The 12,288-nt window shown below is 49.7% G+C and overlaps 1 protein-coding gene across 1 annotated transcript in view; it reads right to left on the minus strand.

The window, feature by feature from the left end:
- The window catches only part of QRICH2 (glutamine rich 2), a 36,096-nt gene extending 23,887 nt beyond the window's left edge, over nucleotides 1-12,209 (minus strand). The window contains 5 exon segments of the mRNA XM_041725836.1: nucleotides 7,362-7,472; nucleotides 7,799-7,854; nucleotides 9,183-9,455; nucleotides 9,458-9,632; nucleotides 9,634-12,209. Coding sequence (XP_041581770.1) covers nucleotides 7,362-7,472; nucleotides 7,799-7,854; nucleotides 9,183-9,455; nucleotides 9,458-9,632; nucleotides 9,634-9,996 — 978 coding nt within the window. The 5' untranslated portion in view covers nucleotides 9,997-12,209.
- Nucleotides 12,210-12,288: the final 79 nt, after the last annotated feature.

Consider the following 12,288-nt stretch of genomic DNA (forward strand, 5'->3'; position numbering starts at 1 on the left):
TTAGGGACATATTTATAGCACTAAGTGCCAATACTGAAATAGAAAAAAAGAGTCTCAGCTTGCACTTCAAGAAACCAGCAAAAGAAGAGCAAATTAAACCCAAAGCAAAGCAGAAGAAAGGAAATGATGAAGATCAGAGCAGAAAGCAATGGACAGAAAACAAAATTGGTAAAATGAAAAACAAGTTATTCGAGTAAATCAATATAATTGATAAACCTCTAGACAGACTGATGATGAATAAGAGAGAAAAGACACAATTTACCAACATCAGGAATGTCATTGAGGAAATGCAAACTAAAACATAATCCCACCGCACACCTATTCGCATGGCCAAAATCTGGAACGATGCCAACTCCAAATGCTGGCAAAGACATGGAGCAACAGAAACTGTCATTCAGGGGCGTCTGAGTGGTTCAGTAGTTGAGCGTCTGCCTTTGGCTCAGTTTGTGAGCCTGGCGTCCTGGGATGGAGTCCCTCATGGGGTCCCCACAGGGAGCCTGCTTCTCCCTCTGCCTATGTCTGCCTCTCTCTCTGTCTCTCATAAATAAATAAATAAACAATAAAAAAAAAAAAGAAACTGTCATTCCTTGTTGGTGGGAACACAAAATGGTACAGCCACTGTGGAAGATAGTTGGAGGTTTCTTACAAAACTAAACATACTCTTTCTATATACCAGCAAATCACAGTCCTTGGTATTTATCCAAAGGAGTTGAAAACTTATGTCCACACTGCGGTCCATCCCAGACAACGGAATGTTATACAGTGCTAAAAAGAGATGAGCTATATATTGAATCATGAGAAGACATGGAGGGAACTTAAAATTCCCATTACTAAGGGGGGAAGAAGCCATCATACCATATGATTCCAACTATATGACATTCTGGAAAAGGCAAAACCATGGAGACAGTAAAAGGATCAGTGGCTGCCAGCACGGAGGGAGGAAGGAAATAGGCAGAGCCTGGAGGATTTTCAGGGCAGCAAAACTATGGTGTAGGATACTAAGTGGTGCACCCATACCATTATTACACATTTGTCCAAGTGCACAAATTGTACGATGCCAAGAGTGGACCTTAAAACTACAGACTTTGAGTGATAGTATGTGTCCATGTAGGTTCACCAGTTGTAATAAATGTACTGCTCTGGTGGGGGATGTTGTTAGTGCGGAAGGCTATGGGTGTGTATATGGGCAGAAGGTATATAAGAAATTTCTATACTTTCTACTTAATTTCATTAAGTTTATTTTTTAAAAGGTTTTATTTATTTGAGACAGAGAGACAGTGCACAAGTGGGGAAAGGGGCAGAGGGAGATGGAAAAGCAGACTCCTGGCTGAGCAGGGAACCCAACATGGGGCTCGATCCCAGGACCCTCAGATCATGACCTGAGCCAAAGGCAGATGCTTAACTGACTGAGCACCCAAGTGTCCCTTTAAATTTATTTTTTATTTATTTAAGCAAGCTCCATGCCCAGTGTGGGACTTGAACTCACAACCCCATGATCAAGTCACTGCTCTACTGGCTGAGCCACGTAGGCACCCCTATACCTTCTACTCAGTTTTCCTGTGAACTAAAACTCTAAAAAACAAAGTCTACTTTTTCTAAAAGTCAATTTTCAGGGCATCCCAGGTGGCTCAGTGGTTTAGTGCCACCTTTAGCCCAGGGCATGATCCTGGAGACCCGGGAGTCCCACATGGGGCTCCCTGCATAGAGCCTGCTTCTCCCTCTGCCTGTGTCTCTGCCTCTCCCTCTTTCTCTCTCTCTCATGAATAAATAAATAAATCTTTAAAAATAAATAAATAAATGAATAAATAAATAAATAAATAAATGTCAATTTTCAAATGTGTGTGGGAAAATGTCTCTCCATAAGCCACAGCTGGCAGTGACTCCACTACCCTCTTTTAGGCAATATCTAATCCTGACCAGAGGCCATGTTTTAATCCCCATCACAACCATTTTTTGGTCAGGATCCAAGTTCCAATGATTACAATCCTTTTTTCCTTGATTAAAAAAATTTTTTTTAATTTGTTTATTTGAGAGAGCACAGAGAGAGAGAGAGAGAGAGAGAGCACACAGAGGGAGTGGGAGAGGGAGAAGCAGACTCCCCGCTGAGCAGGCAGCTGGATGCGAGGCTCAATCCCAGGACTCTGAGATCATGACCTGAGCTGAATGCAGACACTCAACCAACTGAGCCACCCAGGCAGCCCCTTTCTTTGATTTTTTAGAAGTAATCTACCCTTAACGTGGAACTCAAACTCCCAACCCCAAGATCTAAGAGTTGTGTACTCTACAGACTGAGCCAACCGCTCCCACCATCATTCCAATCTTAAATATCACCTGCAACTTGTACCAAATCTGTTGACCAGCCTCTGCAAAGCTGCAAAAACATAGCTTTTGGTAGGGGACCCTGGCCAGGGTGAGGCTAGCACCACCCCAGTGTGAACTCCCTGGATACTGAAGACCCTGAAATCTCTGCAAAGCAATTTCCTACTACTCACAAAGAACCTCCAAGATCCCAGGAAGCATGAAAGATGTACAACATCTTGGGACCTCACCCCATCAGAGCCTTCCCAGTTTGGGGGCCCAATACTTCCCTCTGAGGTCAGAAGCTGCCTCACTGGTAAGACTTAACAGCCCAGCTCTGGGGCTTACTCGATGCTGCCCAAAACCACTGAACAAAAACACTAGTTCAGTGTCCTAGATTCATTTTCTACTGCTGTATAACAAATCAGCACAAACGTAGACATTGAAAACAACTCGAGTTTATTATCACTCAGTTCCCATGGGTCGTGAGTCTGGTCATGTTTTATCTGGGTTCTCTATCCAGCCTGCAATCCAGGCCAAGCTGAAGTCTTGTCTAAGGCTAGGGTTGTTGCCAGAATTCACCTCCTTGCGCCTGTAGCTCTTAGTTCCTAGAGACCACTCTCAACTCCAGCCATGTGGCCCTCTCCATACGGACCATACTCTGGTTTCACTTTCTTTTTTTTTTTTTTTCCCAAAGATTTTATTTATTTACTTGACAGAGAGAGAGAGAGAGAGAACACAAGCAGGAGGAATGGCAGGCAGAGGGAGAGCAAGGAACCCAATGTTGGGGCTCGATCCCAGGACCCAGGGTCATGACCTGAGCTAAAGGCAGATGTTTAACTGACTGAGCCACCCAGGCGCCCCTGGTTCCACTTTCTTGAGGAGGGATTGCCTGATTAGGTCAGGGCCACACAATCCCTCCTTTGATCAACTCGAAGTCAATTTATTAGCAACCAAATTATGGGAGAGACACCCCACCCCATCACATCCACAGGTTCTGCCCACACCTGAGGGGATTATATAATGTGTGCACAGAAGAGAACCATCTTCTTAGGGTCCTGCCTATTACGTAGAAAGGCCTACTGGCCTTAAAATCAATCGCTGCAAACAACAACCACTAGAGAAAGAAAGAAAGAAACCTGCAAAGATTTTTTTTTTAATTAATTAATTTATTTATTTATGATAGTCACAGAGAGAGAGAGAGGGGCAGAGACACAGGCGGAGGGAGAAACAGGCTCCATGCACCGGGAGCCTGATGTGGGATTCGATCCCGGGTCTCCAGGATCGCGCCCTGGGCCAAAGGCAGGCGCCAAACCGCTGCGCCACCCAGGGATCCCCCTGCAAAGATTTTGAAAGCAAAAGCAAGTCTTAAAAGGCACCCCATATACTGCCAGTGTCGGAAAACCACTCCAGAGGCAGCTGCTGTGGACTGTGTGTCCAGGCTATTGGCCAACGCTCAGAAATGAGAACAACAGATGATGGCAGGGAAGCTCAGCTAAGCCTACCAGACTGGCCAATCATTCATGAACTGCCCCGAGAGGACGAAGGGGACCGTCTTACTATGTTCCAGACGGCTGCCCTTACAAATTACCCTACAATATAGTGGCTTCCAGCAACACAAATGTGTCATCATACAGATCGAAAGGTCAGAGTTCCACAGCCAGTTTCCTGGGGCTGGTGGCCGCACAGGCTCTCGGCACAACTTGCTTCCACGTCTCCTCCAGCTTCTCAGACTTGCCGGCCTTCCTTGGCTGGTGTCTACCCCCTCCAGTCTCTGCTTCTGTGGCCACCTCACCTTCCCCTCTACTGTGGTTGAATCTTCTGCCTCCGTCTCATCAGCACCTTTCGGACCACACCCCCAGATGATCCAGAATGAGCCTCCATCTCAAGATCCTCAACGACATCCCGTTGGCCAAGTCCCCTTCTCCGTGTAAACCGTCGTTATCCAGCTTTATCGCGGTGACTAAAGCCAAGTTAGGGTTTTACAGAACAAATGTTTGCAATCCTAGAAAAATGGACATAACAGCCACCGGGGGGTGGGGGTGGGGAAGAGGGTGGAACAGAGCTTTAGAAAATTTGGCTATTTTTGCTACCAGTGTTAGAGAAACACCCATGTCATCTCTGAGGATCACATGAACTGAAGATAAGTGCCCGTGTGCACCTCCTACCAGGAACCATGCATCGATCGGGCTCATCTGGATTTCTAAACAACATACTGTAACTACACAGCCCCCCTCCAGCTGGGAAAGCCCGGAACACAGCCCTCTGTTGCTCGGTCCCTCACGCCCCACACCAATAAGCCAGGGATTCTGGAGGCAGAGACGCCAGGCGCTCTATGTTTACAAGAATCCACGCCCCCCCCACCCCGCCCCAAGCTGTAGTATCTGAAATCAGGTTGTGTCTTTGAGTTGATGGTATTTTGTAATTAATTGGCAGCATATTCTTTGTCCAATGAGTTTGTGAATTGATGGTGCATGTTAAAGGACACCACCTTAGGCTTGCTGAAATAAGGAGGGATGGCACAGGGCACTCTTTGGTAGGAAAGTCCTATGATGTTGACCGTCTTGGAAGGTGCAGGGTGAATCTTGTGAAGCCCCTTCCTAACTTGCTCCACTGTTCTCTGGGTCCCAAAGCCCAAGACACCTTAACGGTGATCACAACTGAACAGGTGATCACAACTGAACAGGTGATCACCTGTCCCCTATGGAGTCCTGAAGATAAGTTTTAATTTTGTTTTTCTCCTTTATAAATAGAGGCTACAAAGCTTCAAAGAGAAAAGGTCCTTTACCTCGGACATGTGATTTCTGCCAGAGAACATCCGTGCTCAAGGTCTGCGGATCTGCTATAAACAGGGACTGAAAGATTCTTCCATTGTTACGCCCATCACCATGGCTTTAGCAGGACAAAGATGCATCACCTTGATGACAGGAACGTGAGGAAGCTTTTTCTTCCACTAAGCAAGTTTTGAGCTAGGGTTGGCTCTTCCTGGCTATGGTAGGTCTCTCATTCTTACCATTAGAAGTAATACGAGGAGGGGAGGCAGGAGGAGCAGGAGCAGCAGCAGCATGGCCATCTTTACGTATATGAACAGAGTTGTGGAGACGCCCTGTGGCCCATCAGAATACGTGCTTGGACAGCACTGGTCTGTGTCCTACACTCATGTCCTGGGATGGGCATCTTCCACCTCAATTCTGAGCTCCTGGAACCGTAGCTGTGACGTGTGTGCTTGGAGCCTTCCTCCTCCAGATGGAAACACGACACCCTCCTCATGTCTGGCGTTCCTGATGGGGGATTTGCTCCTCTGAGGCTGATCACCCCCGTACTAGTAAGTACTGGCTTCCATCCTGACCTTCTACTTATGATGCAGGCAGATGGTACGCCTCCCGATCGCTTTAGAGCTACCACTCCTCTGCCAAAACACATAGTTGGCCTTAAAAAACGCTGAGTTCTGAAATCCTAATTTCATATTTATATGAAAGGGTCCCACCAACAGTGCAAGAAAAATTGGTCTCCACGGTGTGGTTTTCCCAGCTTGAGACGCGAAACTCTCCGCTGTGTTCATGATGGTCTGCGCAGTGAGTGGCTGAACTTGCCCCTCTTGTTCTCTTGTTTCTCAAAAATCTTTTTAATATTTATATTTATTCTTATTTGCTCCTGGGGTTGTTCCCGATTATGAGCAAGCGTCAAAAACCAGACACTTCCTTCCCTCTGGAGAAGCAAAAATGTCTAAAGGTGCTTAGGTCACGCTTATTTATAGGTCTGGCAGGTGTCTTCTGCTGGCACCTTGAAAAAATGTTCATTCAAAACATGATACTGGTATGTGTAAGAAGCTTTGGCTTAAAAAAACAAACAAACAAACAGCAAAAGCAGAGGCAACCTTTCTCTAGGCCATTCCTTTTGCCTACAGGGTCCTCTTCCAACTTCTTCTGACGCTGCTTTCCTCTGAAGATGCCCCTACCGCATTCAAAAGCAATCCTGGGAGACTAGCAAGGATGTCTTTTGTATCCACGTAATATTTGCCATTCCTCAGCTGGCCACTTAGTGGAGCCAAAAGGCCCACTCTCTTCCCCTTGCCTGTGTGGGTACTGAGTGGGTCCGGGGTGAGGGCTGAAACTTGAATGACCCCAAGGCACAAAGCCAGGAGAAGGGGAATACCAGACCAAAAGGGCCGCTGATTCTCATCCTTGAGGGCCATTTTATTCAGATGGAGAAAGGGTAAGGATCTAAAAAGGATGTGGGAGTGGGGGTGGGGTGCCTGAGTAGCTCAGTTGGTCTAGTATCTGCATTTGGTTCAGGTCATGACCTGGGGTCCTGCCTGGGATTGAACCCCATGTAGGGCTCCCTGCTCAGGGGAGTCTGCTTTTCCCTGATGCCTTTCTTCCCCCCCGTTCGTGCGCTCTCTCACGCACGCAATCTCTCTCAAATAAATAAATATTTTTAAAAATTAAAATTAAAAAAATAAAAACGATTTGGTTTTCCTGTGCACTGCCTTGGATCAGACAGATGCATGCATATCCCTGTGTGTCAGTACAGGGACCCCAAAGACGTTTTACTTCCAAGGTCAGTCACCTCTGTCCACTGAGTGTGAAGGGACTCAGGCATTTCAGACCAGACTGTAAAGGAACTTTGAAAAGCTACAAAAGCAAACCAAAACTACACTCAGGTACCATTTTCCATCCAATTGGAAAAAAAATGGGTACTTTCAGACAGTGCTGGTGGGCACCCGAGAAACAAGGTCTCTCCCATATTACTGAGGTGTGGGGTGGTAGGTCTAAATCGGAACCATATCCATGGAAGACAGTTTGGCAAAACTGAGCCAAATCACAAACCCACATTCCATTTCTAGGAATGTACCCTATGAATGTGTTTGCCCGTGTCAATGTCACATTGGAGGATGGTTTGTTGTAAGGTTGGAAAAAAAAAACAAAAAAACTTAAAAACATCCATAATAGGAAACACGAAAGCATGAACATCTACATAATGGAGTATTGTGCAATAGTAAAAAGGGAGAGGTTCAGGGGAGCCCTGCCCAAAACCAGTGCCCAGGTCCCCAGTTTGTTCACCCCTTGTGAGGCCCTCCAGCCATCAGTAATCGCTTGCTCCAGCTCTTCCCAGGTGACCATGGTGACTTCTTCTCCAACAGGCATCAAACTCAGCTTCCGGCTCACTAGATCCTGACAGTAACAGCACACAGACAGACAGACAGATACACACCCCAAGTTTAATTCCAGAGAGCTTTAGAAGCAGAACTGAGCTAAAAGAATCCACAGCCCTAGTACGGAGGAGAAGTCACTGTCCAAGTGACCAGTGATCTTGGGAAGCCAGTTTCCTGTCCCTTGTGGGTCCCCGGTGGACATAGGGCAGGGATGGGAAGGATTTCCCCTCAATCTGGGGACAGTGCCCTACCCCAGGGGCAACAGAGACATCTAGGGTGAGAGTCTGGACATCCTCCCCTACTGCCCCCTTGAGGACCCTTTGTCACAGAACTCGCCCGTATTACCAGGAATTCATCCCGGTCTCTGATTATCTTCTCTAGTTCATCAATCCGTTGGAAGGCTTTCTGGAAGAAGAGTTCAGAGATGGAGGATCAAAACATCCCCTCTCGTGGCCCCTACACACACACACGCACGCGCACACGCACACACACACACACACACACACAGAAGGAGAAAGCAGGTGTGTGGACCTTACAGGAGCAGGGGGTAGAGAGAGGGCTGCTAAGGCAGGTAAGTGGTTTTCTTTCCAGTCAACAAGAGGCAGGAAAGTGAGGTGCGGTGGAGTGGTGCTGGGGGACAGTGGGCCAAGAGCAAATGCTAACACAGGGGTGGGAACCTGTGGTCCTGGGATTCACCTCCTCCTACCCACCAATGAAACATTCCCACACTGCAGAATGAGGCTGACTTCGCCTCTCAAGGACAAAAATGATCAGGTCCTTCAAGGCTGTCTGAATGGCTGTGCGGTTTAAAGAGAAAGGCGCCCCAAAAGAACCAAAGCACATTGCTAAAACTTAAGTTTCCCCTGTAGGACTTCTGCAAACCTCCTGAATGTAGAATCTAAAGGTAAAACAAGCCTTTAGTCTAAAAAAAACCCCATCTGAACCCCCAAAACCACCACACTTCAAAAAGAAAAGCTTCCCAGACAGAACATAAAGACTCCTAACACTGGGAAACGAACTAGGGGTGGTGGATGGGGAGGAGGGCGGGGGGTGGAGGGGAATGGGTGACAGGCACTGAGGCGGACACTTGATGGGATGAGCACTGGGTGTTTTTCTGTATGTTGGTAAATTGAAAAAAAAAAAAAAAGAAGAAGAAGAAAAGCTTCCCAGAGCAAAGATGAGTGCTGTTTGGGGCTCAAGGCCTGACATGGAGGGCAGGAAGGGTCAGGGGCCCCCAGGGCCTCCCGCCTCTCCTCTCATTGCCTCTCTTCCTCCTTCTAGCACTAAGCCCGTGGGTGGCTTCCGGAGGGCCTCAAGTAGGAATACCACCCGTGCTTTGGGTCCCTACAGGGCTCACGGAAAGGGAGTTCTAGACGGTTCTCCCAGTGAAGCACTGCGCCTGCTCCTCCCAGCCCCTCCGCCCGGGCTGAGCTTAGGCTTTCAACGTCCACCACCTCACTCCTATTCTTGTTTAAAGGAAATTCGCTCAAAGGATATTCAGAGTTGTCAGCTCCCCCCTTGGGTCGGTTGGGGATCCCCGGGGCTCGGGGCAGTGGGGTCCCCGCCGCCCTCACCTCGAGTTTCGCCGCTGGGAGCTCCTGCGCCTTTCCCTTGGCTTCTTGGAGGCTTTTCAGGTCTTCCGTGGTGACCTGCAAGGTGGAGAGGCCGCTGGAGCCCGCGCCCCCCGCCGCGCCCCTCACCTGCGCTCACCTTGCGCTCACCTGCGCGCTCACCTGCGCCACGCCAGCCTTCTCGCCCTTCCCGGTTCTCAGCGACCCGACCCGCGACCGGGACGGCGCCAGCTTGACCGTCTCGTCCAGCCAGTCCCGGGGGTCCGCGGCCAGCCCCTCGGGCGCCGTCAGGTGCTGCACGTGGCTCACGATGCCCTGCACCTGGCTGGTGATGGTCTTGAGCCGCCTGCTGAGGTCGTGGACCTGCCCGCCCAGCCCCTTCACCTGGCTCTCCAGCGCCGCGGGCCTGGTCTCCCGCGGGGCCGCCAGCTGCGGGGCGCTGACCACGGCCTGCGGGGGCGGCGGCGGCGGCGGCTCGGGCTCGGCTCCGGCGACTGGAAGTCGATGCGCACCTCCTGCAGGTTCAGGCTCCGGAGCATGGCCACGATGAGCGTGTGCAGGGCCGTGAAGTTGACGGCGCCCGCCTCCGGGGTGCCGATGGCCAGGTCAGGCCAGCTCCCGGAGGGACACGGTGCTGGCCGCCGGCGTAGGGCGGCATCGTGCGCGCCCCCCGCGCCCCGGGGCACAGTCACCCTCTGCCGCTGCCCTCCGCCGGCCTCCGAGCTGCAGCCCTGGGCCGCCCGCCCCTCCTGCCCTCCTGCCGGGTCGCGGCCAGTGGACGTTTGGAACGGGAGGGGCGGCCCGTTCGCTGCCCGGTTGTGCGGGAGACCCCCGCCCCCGCGCGCCCCGACAGTTCTGCGAAAGAACAGGCCCGGTTGAGCGGGACGCGCCCCTTGGGGGGCTGCCCATGGGCCAGGCCACCCGACTCGCAAGGGGAGCCCATCCTAGCGAGCTTAGGCGAGCCCTGGCCATACCCCAAGGCGCCACGAATCATTACCAGGAAACGCTTCTCAAGGGGCTGTGAGGCTGTGCCAAGGCTCTGCTATGGGGAGGGGAGGCCTCCTATGGCTCCCCTAGATTCCAGGGGCCCCTTAACCTAGGCAGGCCCCTCGTTCACTCAGCCACTAAGCACAGAAAGGTTTAAGGGACACCATGTGTCCTTAGCTCATCCCATTATTCAGGGCAGTGGCACACGTACCTAAGGGATGCAGTCCTGAGAACTTGGCCCCTTGGGGACAGTTCCCATCTTATAGCTTTATCAGAAAGGAGGGTACCTTGGAAAAGACCACTCAGGACCCAGGCAGCTCCCATCAGCCACCAGATGACAGCCCTTCACTGTGCCACCCTGGCCTAGTTCATCTCAAAACAGACTCATCTGGCCAAGCGCCAGCATTTCAGCTCATCACAGGGCAGGATTAGAAAGGACTAGAGGAATTTGGTGCTTTCAGCAATTGGGGATGACTTCCCCACACCAGATTCTTCCAGAAAGCATAAAATGTCAGTGTTTATATTCAGGAAAACCTGTGCGAAAATCACCATGTACCCCTATTTTAACTATTTTCAAGTTCAAATATTTAATCTGAGCTGATAAGGTATAACTGAAATCCTTCATGCCCTGCGTCCCCAAGTATTGCCTGGGAGCAGACTTAAAACAAGTCTAGAACCTGGGTGGCACAGCGGTTTGGCGCCTGCCTTTGGCCCAGGGCGCGATCCTGGAGACCCGGGATCGAATCCCACATCAGGCTCCCGGTGCATGGAGCCTGCTTCTCCCTCTGCCTGTGTCTCTGCCTCTCTCTCTCTCTCTCTCTGTGTGACTATCATAAATTAAAAAAAAAAAAAAAAAATAGAACCTCCAGGAAGGTTAACACTCCAGGATTTTGTTCACCATCACATTCCCAGGGCCTGACACTCAGTAGGTTGCTGATACCATCAGGAGAACAAATTCTTTGCAGCCTTGTGCACTTCTGCTTATATCCTATAAAAGAAAAGGCTGGACCTCAGAGTTAAATTGAAAGAGCATCCACTGTCCCGCAGAGTGTGGAACATGGGCTTCTCAACTCTTAAATTCAGTGACTTTCCAGAAGAATGTCACCCTTGCCACTGCTACCCTAGTTCGGGCCAGAATGTCAGCTCCCTGAGTCTTCACGGTTTCATTTGCATATTCCTGAGACCTGGAATCATGCCAGGCGCATAGCAGGACCCACTAAATGCCAATGGAAAGGGCATATGTGAATATATTCTAATATCAGGAGATACTTAGATTCTACTAAGTATATATAAACACCTCTGTTCTGGGGCACCTGGGTGGCTCAGTGGTTGGACGTCTGTCTTTGGCTCAGGTCCTGATCCCGGGCACCTGGGATTAAGTCCTGCATTGGGCTCCCTGCAGGGAGCCTGCTTTTCCCTATGTCTCTGCTTCTGTGTGTCTCGAATGAATGAATAGATAAAATCTTAAAAAAAACAAAACACCTCTGTTCTTACAGACATAGGAAACTAAACATTAACTGGATGAATAAATGGAATTTGGGAGTTGAAAAGGACTTCCCTCAGCTGTCAACTCCAAACCTCTTTTCACAAGCGATGAGAGGCCCAGAAAGGACTCGTCATCTGCCTGGCCTCATGAGTAAGAACCAGGCCTCTTGAGTAGTAACAGTCCACGCCTCTTCCCCAGCCACCATGCTAGCTGCTAATTAAGTTCTTGCTCAAAATTCCCCTACTTGGGACTATTAACAGAAGGCAACTTGTGTGCCTGAAAAAGCCAATGTGCTCAAAGTCTTGACTGTGGCTTGAGAACTTTTCAGGTCATTCGGAAAGAGATAAGAGTATCAAGGAAATGTCCCTGCAGAGAAATAGGATTATGCAAAGAAGCGAATGGTCCTTTACTATCCTCAGGCACAGGACAGACCAGCAGTTCCAGCTCACTGCCTGACAGACGGACGCTGCTCCTTCCCATTACATTCAGTCCTGCTCAGATCAGGCTGAAGGCTTCAAAGGCCTGCCTGACAAACAGGCCATAAACTAGAGTAGTTTTGATTGCTGGGCAGAAAGGTCAGGGGCAGTCCTGAGTAATGCAGTACCTGCTGCCACCTATCACACAGGAAAAAGTAAAATTTTTTCTTTTTAAATTTAGATTTTGAAATCCATTATTCCAACAAAGATTTGACTCTGATGCTCAGGAAGGGGATGGAACCTGCAGACAGAGACTCATGTCCAGGGTCTGGGACCAGCCATGGACCTGGAACACTCTATTTCGTACCCACTGTC

The sequence above is a fragment of the Vulpes lagopus genome, chromosome 12 (assembly GCF_018345385.1).
Source record: "Vulpes lagopus strain Blue_001 chromosome 12, ASM1834538v1, whole genome shotgun sequence".
Lineage (NCBI taxonomy): Eukaryota > Metazoa > Chordata > Mammalia > Carnivora > Canidae > Vulpes > Vulpes lagopus.